This window comes from Leopardus geoffroyi, chromosome A1 (genome assembly GCF_018350155.1).
Source record: "Leopardus geoffroyi isolate Oge1 chromosome A1, O.geoffroyi_Oge1_pat1.0, whole genome shotgun sequence".
NCBI lineage: Eukaryota > Metazoa > Chordata > Mammalia > Carnivora > Felidae > Leopardus > Leopardus geoffroyi.
In genome coordinates, this window is record NC_059326.1 from 178296574 (window position 1) to 178309480 (window position 12907).

Consider the following 12907-nt stretch of genomic DNA (forward strand, 5'->3'; position numbering starts at 1 on the left):
GAACACAGAGACAATGGATCAACATGCACCTAGGCGCTCACTCACCTTTTCTGTTCCACCCCCCTTTCCACTTTTCCAAATGGGACTGTTTCTTTAATTTTTGGAAAGATACAATATAAGTAATGAGACTGGATAATCAAAAAGCCGTTTTCACATCCAAGTCACCGAAAGCTGTGAGTCATATGCTCCCCCCCTGCCCCCTGCAGATCTCCAAAAAGAAACTGTAATTTTGGAACTCAGCCCCGTGGGCCACCAGGAATATTTGTGGGTCACCCAGGAATATTCTTAGGCATACGTTTCTTTGTTAGTAATACGTGATATGACATTTTAATTTTCTGTGGCCAGAGGCATCTCCCTGCATCTACAACCTCCTAAGATTACCTGGCAGAATAGAGCCGTCTGCTTTCAGACCCATTGATGGCAAAATTCAAAGAAAGGAGATGATTGTTTATTCTCATGGGAAACTTCCAGATGGAGACTAGAAGTTTACCTGAGCATTTCATTATTTAACTTGCACACTTTCTTCCTTCTACACAATTAGACTTTCTTTTAAGTTCATTTCTATTTACTTTTTATTCAGTTCTCTTATTAAGGTGAATAGTAGAACAGCATGTACCTTGTACAAAGCCCCCTTTGAACCTAATAATGACAATCATTATTCAGCATTGCTTTTCTTTTTTTTAAAAAAATTTTTTTTTCAACGTTTATTTATTTTTGGGACAGAGAGAGACAGAGCATGAACGGGGGAGGGGCAGAGAGAGAGGGAGACACAGAATCGGAAACAGGCTCCAGGCTCTGAGCCATCAGCCCAGAGCCCGATGCGGGGCTCGAACTCACGGACCGCGAGATCGTGACCTGGCTGAAGTCGGACGCTTAACCGACTGCGCCACCCAGGTGCCCCATCATTGCTTTTCTTTAAAAAAAAAAATTTTTTTTAATTTATTTATTTTTGAGAGACAGAGAGAGATAGAGAGTGAGTGGGGGAGGGGTAGAGAGAGAAGGAGACACAGAATCCAAAGCAGACTTCGGGCTCTGAGCAAGTTGTCAGCACAGAGCCCAAAGCTTGAACCCACGAGCTGTGAGATCATGACCTGAGCCAAAGTCGGACGCTTAACCAACTGAGCCATCCAGGTGCCCCCAGCATTGCTTTTCAAGATGCAAAAGCTCTTTCTTCTTGGACCTGTTTTTTTGTGATTTTAATCACTTCTGCCATTTTTCTTTGACTTTTTCCATTTCTCTACAACCTTTGTAAAGGTATGATGGCCAAAATTTGGCCATCATATACATACACATGTACATGTACATATAGGTACATATACATATATATACACATACACATAAATTTTCTACAAAAGTTATTGGAAATTATGTATATTATATATTTCTAAATTATTCAAAAAAAACATGAAACGTGTTCAAATGTTCTCTCCTTCTTTAAAGTCATTGGTACAACACATAAAGTACAGTGACCATATAATGGCATATAATTCCCTGTATGACTCAACTTAAAAAATGTATACTAAGAAGCAAGGATCGTTGGCAGTAATGAATTATGGACTGATGAAAATTAGTTGTGGGCCAGCAGCTGAGAGAAATGCTCTGTAAGAGCATTAATATGATGTAAAGCATGGAGGAAGGACCACATCTCAATCCTGGTTGTCTAACTGTCCCTAACTATAGGTTGTCCCTAAACATTCCTGGCACCAAAAGCCCTACTATACTTTTTCTCCTAATGGTACCCCCCTGTATTGTCTAATCGTTGTCAGCTTGTACTCTGTTGTAATCTCCAGCTCTTTTGTGCTATGCTCATTTCTCCATCTCTCCTTGTCTTTCATTGGAAATTAACCTTCTGTCATTTGCTATTGAATACCATATACTAACATATATATATTTTATATATTGAGAATATTGATATTCCCCACATCAAGGTAATTAAAAACCATATTTCCATGACTTAGAATTTTCTCATCCTTACATAGTTTCATGTATTTGAAAATTTGATATGGTTAGTCTTGGTATTTTCAGCCAAGAAATGTTTTGAATAAAGTGGGTCTTGGGAGTGATCTGGGTAGGTAGGATACATGGAGCAGATCTAAAATTTTAGGAGTTTTTTTAATGAGAACTCTGATGCTGTAGCCTACCTAAGTTTCAGAGTGGTACACAATTCAAGAATTTTCCCCCAAATATATTCTCAAACTTTAAAGATACTATTCAACAGAAAAGGAAAAGTGAATTCCAAAGCCATGAAGAAGGCTTGGAAGGGAATCTGGCATTTTCTGAGAATTGAATCTTTCAGTATCACCAGGCTCAGCTATTTAACTATAAGGCAAGTGTTGTGGTGGAGCGATCTCAAAGAAATAGCCACTGTGCCCCCACTGTTTATCTTCCTTGGTAGGAAGTAGTAGGGGTATGTGTATGTGTGTGTGTATATGCATGTGCGAATGTATCTGTGTGCTGTCTGCAGTGGGAGGAACATGAAGATGTTAAGAGTGCGAGCCCACTGAATTTGCGCTATGATGTATACCTTTTCCAAAGGGGATTTTACAATACTTATTCTACAAATGACCACTTGATTTGGTGGGTAGTTAATATGGTATGTTTATTTCACAGTTGCACACTGTACAGCTTTTTAAAAATATATATAATGCCTGAACAGAGTTTCAGAGCAGATATTTCCTTTTAAACTTTTATTTTTTTAAATCACAAATATGATTGGACCATACAACCACGTTCCACCTCGTTTAATTCCTTTGCATTAGAACATTATGTTAAAAGCTCACTAGACACTGAATTGTGAGAATTATCAAAAAGAGAAAAAGAATGAGAGCCTATGGTACAGGAGGTTATAGAAGAGAGAAGCCATGGTTTCTTTCTGAAAGAAAAGGTAAAGGCATACATTTTCTGAAAGAAAAGGTAAAGGCATAACAAAAGAAGTTAGAGAATTAAAGATGGCAGGATTCTTTTTATGCAGGTTGAGGCTGAACTGACATCTCAGGGGTGAGCAATGCAAAAAAACTTTCCGTGCTGTTCCACCATCTTGGCGCCTCCCTCATGGCACACTGACAAGTCTCCACTTATAATGCTGTTGGCTGAACTTGACCAAGGAGCAAGGATGCACATAATGTGCTTCTTGTGTCAGAGTGAGAGTGGCTGGACTGGGAAAAGATAGCTCATCTGCAGCCTGCACGTATATTCTGGAACAAGTCCCATTGTTACTCAAAAAGTTCAGGACTCTAGGCCAACATTCTCCTACTCATGCAGGAAAAGCTACTCAGAGTAGTCCAGCTAGAAGGATTGGGGTTCTGAGCAAGACCAAGCTTGTTGTAAGCCACTTGTTTCTTGGTAATGCAGCTCATTATCTGATAAGCATCCCTCCTAGTCATTAGAGTATAGGGTTAAGAGCTCCTCTTGGAAGGATGCAGGAGATCTGCTGCTTGGAACGTGGTGCTCAGTGTCAGAGTAGCAGATAGAAATGGACTCAATTCTACATGTATTGTTGGCCGCAGCTCTTAGTAAGACTCCTTAGAATAAGTTTTTTAAACAATCTTCCATTTCTATCCCTGATGTGGGGAAAGGGCTTCAGCATTGTTGAGGACTGGTGTGTGTATAATAGAAAAATGATAAGACATATCAAATGGGAGAGTAAAGCCCCAGAGCCCTTTCAGTTTGGATTCAGGGGAATCCATTATATCTTAGAAACAAATTTGCATTTGAGATTGTTGATCTATTAATGTTTTCTTCATTTACATGTGATTTTTTAGTCATAGAACTTATTGGAGTTTGGGGACTATTCTGCTGTAGTATGAAATACTGTATTAAAGACTCATCTTGGTATTGAGTTAGTGCAGTGACTTTCAGTGAATTGACTTAGGCCCACATTTCATTTTAATCAAAAACAAAAACTAGAAAGTGTTACTCCCTAAATAGGTAACAATACATTTTATAAGCACTGCAGAGATTTAGTAAATAGCACGTGTGATTAATTTAGAAACAACCCCTGGCACTTGAGGGTTACTCAATACATATAATAGTTTCCTTCTCATTTTTTTATATGAGGTAAATGCAGACCAGGGAGTCACTGAGCAAATAGTCAACCCTGAGTAGGTTTGTAATCTTAGGCTCCATGGGGATGTCTTTGGTAAAGATAAAAAAGGAATGACTTGTTATTTCTATTATAAGACTCTGTAATGCTAGGACTTCTACACAGCTTAAATAATGGGAAGGGGAATATTCTTTGAGGAGAAATGCTCAGATGCTATCTACTCACTTGTTTAGCACGCACACTTGGCTTCGAAAACTGCTTGCATCATTACTTTGTTCTTTTGAAGAACCATGACATGCAAACAATTCAGCATACTCTCAAAAATACATGTAGTATGCCCAGTAAAATACATTGGCTAGCATAAAAATCAAAGGAAATAGTAATTTGGAATAGCGATCAACATTACTGGGGTTTTGAATTGTGAAATAATCAACAATCCTGCCCATCTTATCTCGGAAGACAAACTTGAACTTGTCACTGGTTTTCATGGTCAAGTCACTATAGTCAACATTATCACCGGAAATTTCAATGCTGGCAAAGCTGATCTTCCGTTTAAAGCTGGAGATGGAGCTGTTGATAATGTTAGTAATATTGACTTCTTCCACTTCCTTCGCCGTCCCCTAGATCATAGACAACGCGGTCAGCTTGAAAGATTCGACTTAGCAAAATAAATAAGCAGGTATTTATATAATTAGAAGCCTAAGTATTGAATAATTAGGTTTAATAGAAAGTGGCATTGAGTGCCTCAGTAATTGGCTAGTGAGCCGGACTTGGCAGTCCTGTTATCCTGCTTATAGGCACCTCTCCCTAGGTCCTCAGCTTGTATAAGGGGAAGAATAACCATTGCCTTCTATTGATATGCAGAGCTATGTGCTGAATGCTCAGCCTTTGAAGTTAGCTGATCTGGGTTCAAATTCCATTCTGCCTCTTGCTACTATGAAATTTCAGTCACCTTAATCCCTTTAAAACTCAGTTTCCTTGTCTACAAAATGGTGATGATATTAATATTAATATTTACCTCATGAGACGGATGGGAAGATGGTATAAATTATGTAAAGCATTTAGTAGGTGTTTGATGAGTCCCATTCTGTCTCAGTGAGGAGGGATTAATTATGAGAGATGACAGAAATCAGCAGTGTCTAAAAGTCTCTGCCACACAAACAGAAATAGTGATGCTGCCTACAATTCCAGGGAATTGTCATTCTCCAACATGCCTGGAACGGCATAGCATGTGGGGAGTGTAGTGAAGTCAGAGAGAGTGGAGTTTGGACCCTTGGCCAGGCTACTGACTAGCTGTGAGGTCTTAGATCTCACTTCTCTGAGCAGCAGATTCCTCAACAGTAAATTTGGAATAACGGTGGTGGCCATCTGATAGGCTGTTGGGTGGACTAAATGAGATGTTCAGCACATAGCCACTACTTTGTAGTGAAGCTATTCTTATACACACAGCCAAATAAGGGCTTTCTGGTGTCTTCCATGAAGGATCTTAGTAATTCTCCATATCCCTTTTTGCCAATCTACCAAATTCAGATTTTTGTTGTTGTTGTTGTTATTAACCATTGTTCCCTTAAGGAAGCCTATAGAGAGCAAAATGAGTGAAATCCATATTCTTCTTTGGCTGGCACATAGAATCATTTGCCTTTGGTACTTGGGTAATACGACTGTGTGAAACGTTGCTCATGAGTCAAACATAAGGGAGCAGGCAACTGGGTCTTTGGGCTGTTCGGATTCCTTTCTGATACCCTTTCTGGGTTGTTAGGAGTATTTCAAATGATCTAATATTTGCAAAGGGCTTATGACCGTCTGGCACATGTAAATGTTCAATTGATAATAATGATTGTTATTATTCTGAGAGCTGGACCACAGTGTTTCACTGCTAATTCAGATAATGGCAGTCTTTCCCTGTTAGCAGAAATATAGGCTAATTGAGAAATTTGCCACAATTTAATTTTTTTCATACATTTTCAGTAAACCATTACTTGTATAATTTAAGAAAATAAAAATGTAACAAAATAATTAAATAGTAATTGCATATTAATATGAAACTTGTAAGCAGCTGATCACATTTGGTTTGATATTGGGTTTTTCATGGATGCTTGTGATTTCATGTTGCATACAGATAACAGTGATTTGCTGCTAGAAAATTAAACATGTTAATATCCCATTGTACTTGACAAAAAGAGCAGTCTTTTTCAAAAGGTGTCATGACTTCCAGATGCCTCCACCTGAACAGGGATGAGAATCACTGGGGATAGGAACCAGTCGGGGTCCTCTCTACAGACCAGCACATGGCAAGTGATGAATCATATATACAGGGCCCTCAAAATTCTTACCCTGTCTTTGGCTGCCATCTGCTGTAAAGAGCTGTAGTGGGCAACTGCGTATTCCAATAGGGCCCCAAACACGAAGCTAAAGCAGATTCCCAGGTACACATCGATGGCTTTTATGAAACAGTTGGTGTTAGGAAGAGAAGTGCGGGACCCAATCATCAGTGTTGTCATTGACAGTACGGTGGTCACTCCTGGGAAAACAGGTAGGCAATGTTCCCACATCAGTGGCCAGTGAACCTTTCACCTTTACCTGGCAGACCATCACCATTCAGAACTTGGCAAGGGGGACAGGACTCAGAAATGGAACAGCTCATTTTGAAAAATCTGCAGTCTTCTAGAGCAGGGTTGATTTGTCCATTTTGAATGGATATGAGTGATATGGTTTTCTAAGTGTTGCATCTTCTGTCTTCCCATTAGAGGGGGGTGTTCAGTATGTGAGATAGCTGGCAATAGACATCCAATCACAATTCTCCCTTATCACTGTAAAACATGTTTAAAAATGTAGTACCTCACTCTCTGTCTCTGTCTCTGTTTCTGTCTCTGTCTCTCTGTCTCTCTCTTTCTCTCTGTGAAAGAATCTTTCAAGAAACCAACTCCTGGAACTGCCCTGTAAATATCAGTGAAAAAAAAAAACCAAACCTGGTAGAAGGTGAAAAGAAACCAAAAAGGACCTGTTAGGCCAGTTCTTAGAAATCTCCTGTTGGAGCTGCTTACCGATACAGGTTCTTGCAGGAACTGAATCAAGGGAAATCCAAAATGAAACCCAGGATAACACCACCAGGAAAGTGGAAGGAACATAGGTTTCCAAAATAAAATACAGGACATTCCTCCGAAGCTCAAATTGCAAGACCAGTCGTGTATAATTTCCTGATAGGGTAAATAAGAGATAGGAAATAATGTCTGCTCACATAGCAGAGTGGTTTCCCTTCGGGATGTTTAACTTAGCTATATTCACATTAAGCTATTTGTTATACACCAAAACCTAATTAAGCATGAACTGTCATTACAGTTTCAATGAAAGAAATTGCTGTTGCATAGAATGGGATTTATAGGGGTACTGGTGCTCCCACCCGTGATCCTTTTCTTGTGCCTTTCTCCATCATAGTATTCCTGTAGCATTATACCTGCTGGCTTCCTTGACATCTACCTCACTAGACTGGGAGCCCTTTGGGGGCCATGTCAATACTGGACATGAAGCAGGTATTAGTGCCCAGCCCAAACCCTATGGCCCTACCACACTGCGGAGGCGTTCCTGGCCACAAAGAGATAAACTAGGGGCGCCTGGGTGGCTCAGTCGGTTAAGCGTCCGACTTCAGCTCAGATCACGATCTCGCGGTCCGTGAGTTCGAGCCCCGCGTTGGGCTCTGGGCTGATGGCTCAGAGCCTGGAGCCTGCTTCTGATTCTGTGTCTCCCTCTCTCTCTGCCCCTCCCCCATTCATGCTCTGTCTCTCTTTGTCTCAAAAATAATAAATAAACGTTAAAAAAAAAAAGAGATAAACTAGAGAAGAAATTGTATTTTTGACTCAAAATGCAACGCAGTTATTTTGCTTTTGTACAAAGTGTCTCCCAAGTTACCTGTTTCCTGCTGTGATCTGGTGACTAAGGTGAAATACCGTTGTATGGTGTACTGAGCAAGACGCAGGTTTTCCAGCCCACGCACCGAGTCGTTCCCTCTCAGCCAGCTGAACTCCACATCGTTCCCATCATAACCCCCTGGTAAGTCAAACAGTGCAAGTCAATGCAGGGAGGTAGCAGATTGAATTCGTCTGGAATATGCTACAATATGGGGGCAACAGGAGATCTGCCTCAATGGTGCTTAGTCCAAGGATGATCCCATGCAAAACTTGGCATGATTTCTCACATGCAGTTGCTGCATCTGCTTAGAATAGGATGAGCTGCTAGGCTATTTGCCATCAATTGAAAACCGGTTCTATGCTAAGCATTATTTAGACTTGGTGGATGATAGGCCTCTGGAAGTGGCCATCCTCATTATTGAAATGATATTTATTGAGCTCCTGTCTGTGCACACACGCAGCTCTATGTTACATGGTGCCCTTCAGGACAATCTAGCAGCTCTGAAAATGTTCTCAGAGACTTCACAATCAGTCTGTTCTTATTTCCATATTGGCTAAAATGCAAAAACAGAAGACAAGAAACCTACCACTAGCCACTTTATTGATGTCTGTTAACATAGGCATTTGGTAAATCTCAAAGCAGTTTTACTAATATAGTCCATAATAGTAATAATAGCTACCTTTTATGAAACATTTATGGTGAGTCTTTTACACCTTATATCTCTAATATGCTCACAGACTTGCAAGGTAGACATTTATATATTTCTTCAGTAAAAAAATTTTTTTTACATTTTTTGAAATTGGGATGGATCTTAGAGTTGATACATACATACATATATATAAAGTAGAGCTTACATTTTTTCCTAAAATGTTATTCAATAAATGCTGTACCTTAGAATCGAGGAATTGTAATGTCTTGCCCATTTTATACATGAAAATTCTCAGATTCAGAGAGATTGCTCAACTTTCTCAGGATAGCAGGGCAAGTTAATAACAAAGCCAGGATTGTACCTCAGGAAAGTCTAAACCCAAAACCCATGGACAATGATGGTGATGATAATATCTATCATTTAGTAAGCAATGGCATTTCTAAGTTCTTTACAATATTATCATCTCATATAATCCTCAGAATAGCTCTTTGAGAAGACAGATGAATGGTGAATAAGCACATGAAAAGATGCTCGACATCATTAACCATTAGGGGAAAGCAAATCAAAATCACAGGAAGATACCACTTCACACCCGTAAGAATGGCTGTCATGAAAAAGACAGACAATAACCAATGATGAGAACGCGGAGAAACTGGAACATCCCTGGTGGGACCGTAAAATGGTGCAACCATTTTGGAAAACAGTTTGGCAGCTTCTTGAAAGGTTGAACATAAATTTACTATCTGATCCAGCATTCCACTCCTAAGCATCTGCCCAAGAGAAATCAAATCATGTCCACAAAAAGCTTGTACACAAATGTTCACAGTGGCATTATTCTTAATAACTGCAGGGTGGAACCAAGCCAAAAGGACTTGTATTACTTGTACTCTTTCATATGGAATAACGAGGAATAAAGCAATAGAAAGGAACGACATACTGATCCACGCTCCAACATGTATGAGCCTCAAAAACACGCTAAGTGAAGGAAGCCAGATGCAAAAGACCACATGGTGCATTGATTCCATTTATATGAAATATCCAGAAAAAGCAAATCCATAGAGACAGAAAGTAGATTAGTGGTTAACTGGGCATGGGGGTGGGGTGGCGGCAATGGGAGAGACTGCAAATGTGCACAAGGGATCTTTTTGGTTGATGGAAATGTTCTAACAATGAAATGTGGCAGTGGTTGCATAACTGGGCAGATTTGCCCAAAATCTTTGAACTTCACACTTAAAAGGGCTGAATTTTGTGGTATGTACATTTTACCTCAATAAAGCTGTTAAAAAATAACTCTCTAGGGGCGCCTGGGTGGCTCAGTCGGTTAAGCGTCCGACTTCGGCTCAGGTCATGATCTCGCGGTTCGTGAGTTCAAGCCCCGCGTCGGGCTCTGTGCTGATGGCTCAGAGCCTGGAGCCTGTTTCAGATTCTGTGTCTCCCTCTCTCTCTGACCCTCCCCCGTTCATACTCTGTCTCTCTCTGTCTCAAAAATAAATAAACGTTAAAAAAATTAAAAAAAAAATAACTCTCTAAGTCAGACAGTATTATTTTTCCTTCTTCACAAGTGAGGAAACTGGGGTCAGAAGAGGTTAGTTCTACTCACCCAGAGTCACAGCTAGTGACAGGAAAAACCCAGTGATTTTGGTACCTGCGATCTTAACCATGGAAGTGTATTGCCTTCATTTTCCCAGGCTACTGGGAAGAGGGATGCCAGTGTTGGGACTAACAGTTTGTTAAGTCTTAGCTTGTAGTATCCACTGTTTAACAGTGGTTATCTTCCCTCCATAGGGCAGAGAAGTGGTCATGGGTTCTTAGAGGATTTCCAGGTAAAAATTGTCTGTGGGTTTTCTCTCAGAACCACCCCCAAATGTACTGATGTTAGCTGTGCAAATATGCCTAGAAGCCCAGAGAAATACAAAAATAGCTAAAAAATGTGAGTCATACAAGCTTCTACCTAGACACCGTACTTTTACAAGTATTAAAATGCTCACAATCATGGCATTATCATTGCTCTGGTGGGATGGTAGCAATTCTTTTCTAGGGATGGTGTTCAGGAAAAAACACCCTCAGTGAGGTTTCTGTACCCAAATAACTGCTAAGAAACACTCAGTGAATGCTTCCCCTGTTCACTGGGGATGGTATTTGTGCAAGCAGAGTGCTGGAGTTTCCAGGAGAATCTCACTCCTGGGATTTGAGATGAGCACAGCCATACATGGAGGGCAATTACTTTTTCCATGTGGGGTTGAAAATGAGTTCTCTTTTTGATATCCTCAAGTTTTATTCTGCCCCCAAACAGCTGTATTGCTTTAAGTAGGTTTTTCATGTATTTAATCAATAAGGTAATTAATCTGCCTGTCTGAGTCTTTAATTAAATGTCTACTTCTGAAAAATGACTACTGCCTCATAATGGTTGTGCTTCTTGGATGTTGACCACGTGTGTCCTCATGTAAGACGTGCCTACTGATGTCCAGTGCTTGACTATGGTTTTTCCTCCTGACACAAGCCATCCCTTGATGCCTTGATAACTCCTCTCTGAGCCATTGTTTTCCTAGGACACCAGTCACAGGTACACTTTCCCAAGTTTGGTGGGCATTTCAGAACAATGGATATTACTCAACAATGTCATTTGACACACATCAACTTAGAATAAATGCTCATTCTTCATCATAAATCCCCAGACTGCAGTTTGAATTCCCATTACTGGCATCACTGTATTAAAGTACACACACACACACACACACACACACACACACACACACACTCCAAACAACTTCTCTTCAAAGTTAGAAGCAGATGCAATGAATGCCAATGATTGCTTTGCACGTTACCATTTTTAACCCCTGCTGTGTTCTTTCTGGCTTCTGGTGCCTTCTCAGATTCTGAGTTCCACTCCTCATCCAATTGACCCCCATTTCCTTCACTGTCCTGTCTACTCTTAGGTGGAAATATTTAGTGTTGGTGTACAGTGGCCTTCCCCAAAAGATGTCATATTGGAAGGTTTGTTGCTGAGAGGTCTCTAAATCTCTCTGCCTAAACACTCAGAAGGGCTGAATCAATTGGAATCAACACCGAGAAAAGAAAGGCCATTGTGTATAGGTCTGTCTCCATGAATACACTGATCTAAGTCACCCGGGAAAATCATCTCAGGGGCTACAGGATATATACTCACAGCTTTCCAGTTGCAACTTGCATGTCTGTGTGTCCATGGGGTATTTAGACAGGTCCATGTTACATGCAACAGTCGTTGTGATTCTAAGAAAGGAAAAATGGGTTCAAAAGGAGTGTTGTGGGGGAAAGTACACATTCCCTGTTAAGGGTAACTCCAAGAAGACTTTCACCTTGGCCCTTACAGTGAACGTGTGACTTGGAGCCTACACGCAAAACATTCCTGAGCTTTTCTGTGCTAAGTGACATCTTTGAGATGTGGTAAAAGCTGGGACCCGGGATGGAGGAAGCAAGAATGTTGGCAATGAACAGGCAAATGTGCAACATATTGCAGAACAGAATCACTCATTGGCTTGAGATGCGTTTGCATACAGTTTTAAAATTTAATCTTCATGACAAACGCACGAGGAGCTAGAACAGAGATCCCAACACTGCTGTCACCATTTGACAACAGATTCCGGCTTGCCTTGGCTCACACAGCTCTTAGTGGCAGAGCTGGGGCTGGATCCCAGATCTGCTGGCTGTGCAGTTCTCCAGGACCCTGCCTCCTGGAGGGGATCAGCATTCGCAGAGGAAGTGGAGGATGTTGGAGGGTCCCAGGCACTGTGGCTCTTAGGGACCAACATTCAGGGACATTCAATTAAACCTCAATAAAGCCCTCACGGTGGAGATTTCAACTGGCCCACCTTTATCTCCCTTTTCCTTCAGTGTCATACATTTTTTATTTATTTATTTATTTATTTATTTATTTATTTATTTATTTTTTCAACGTTTATTTATTTTTGGAACAGAGAGAGACAGAGCATGAACGGGGGAGGGGCAGAGAGAGAGGGAGACACAGAATCGGAAACAGGCTCCAGGCTCTGAGCCATCAGCCCAGAGCCCGACGCGGGGCTCGAACTCACGGACCGCGAGATCGTGACCTGGCTGAAGTCGGACGCTTAACCGACTGTGCCACCCAGGCGCCCCAGTGTCATACATTTTTATTAAGCGCCGTCATTAAGCACTGTGCTGGGTTCTTGGGGAAAGTGAAATGTTGTGTTCATGGTGCCCACCTTGAGGAAGCTCCCTTAAGGGAGACAGAGTAACAACAGCTACTATTTACTGAGCACTTACCCTAAGCCAATCCCCAGGGAAAGTGCTTCACA

General features: G+C 40.9%; 1 protein-coding gene across 11 annotated transcripts in view; it reads right to left on the bottom strand.

Annotated features, from left to right (window-relative positions):
• LOC123610759 (gamma-aminobutyric acid type A receptor subunit pi) overlaps positions 1-12907 on the bottom strand; it is a 35926-nt gene that overhangs the window by 11322 nt on the left and 11697 nt on the right. For 10 of the 11 annotated variants that reach the window (XM_045501770.1, XM_045501743.1, XM_045501735.1 and 7 more), the window contains 5 exons: positions 11764-11846; positions 7949-8086; positions 7087-7239; positions 6376-6563; positions 2574-4662 (listed from right to left, as the gene is read on the bottom strand). In XM_045501770.1, the coding sequence (XP_045357726.1) occupies positions 4360-4662; positions 6376-6563; positions 7087-7239; positions 7949-8086; positions 11764-11846 (865 nt within the window). In that variant the 3' untranslated portion in view covers positions 2574-4359. Of the gene's footprint in view, positions 1-2573; positions 4663-6375; positions 6564-7086; positions 7240-7948; positions 8087-11763; positions 11847-12907 lie in introns of those variants that run through there. The other variant, XM_045501799.1, reaches the window with a different exon arrangement.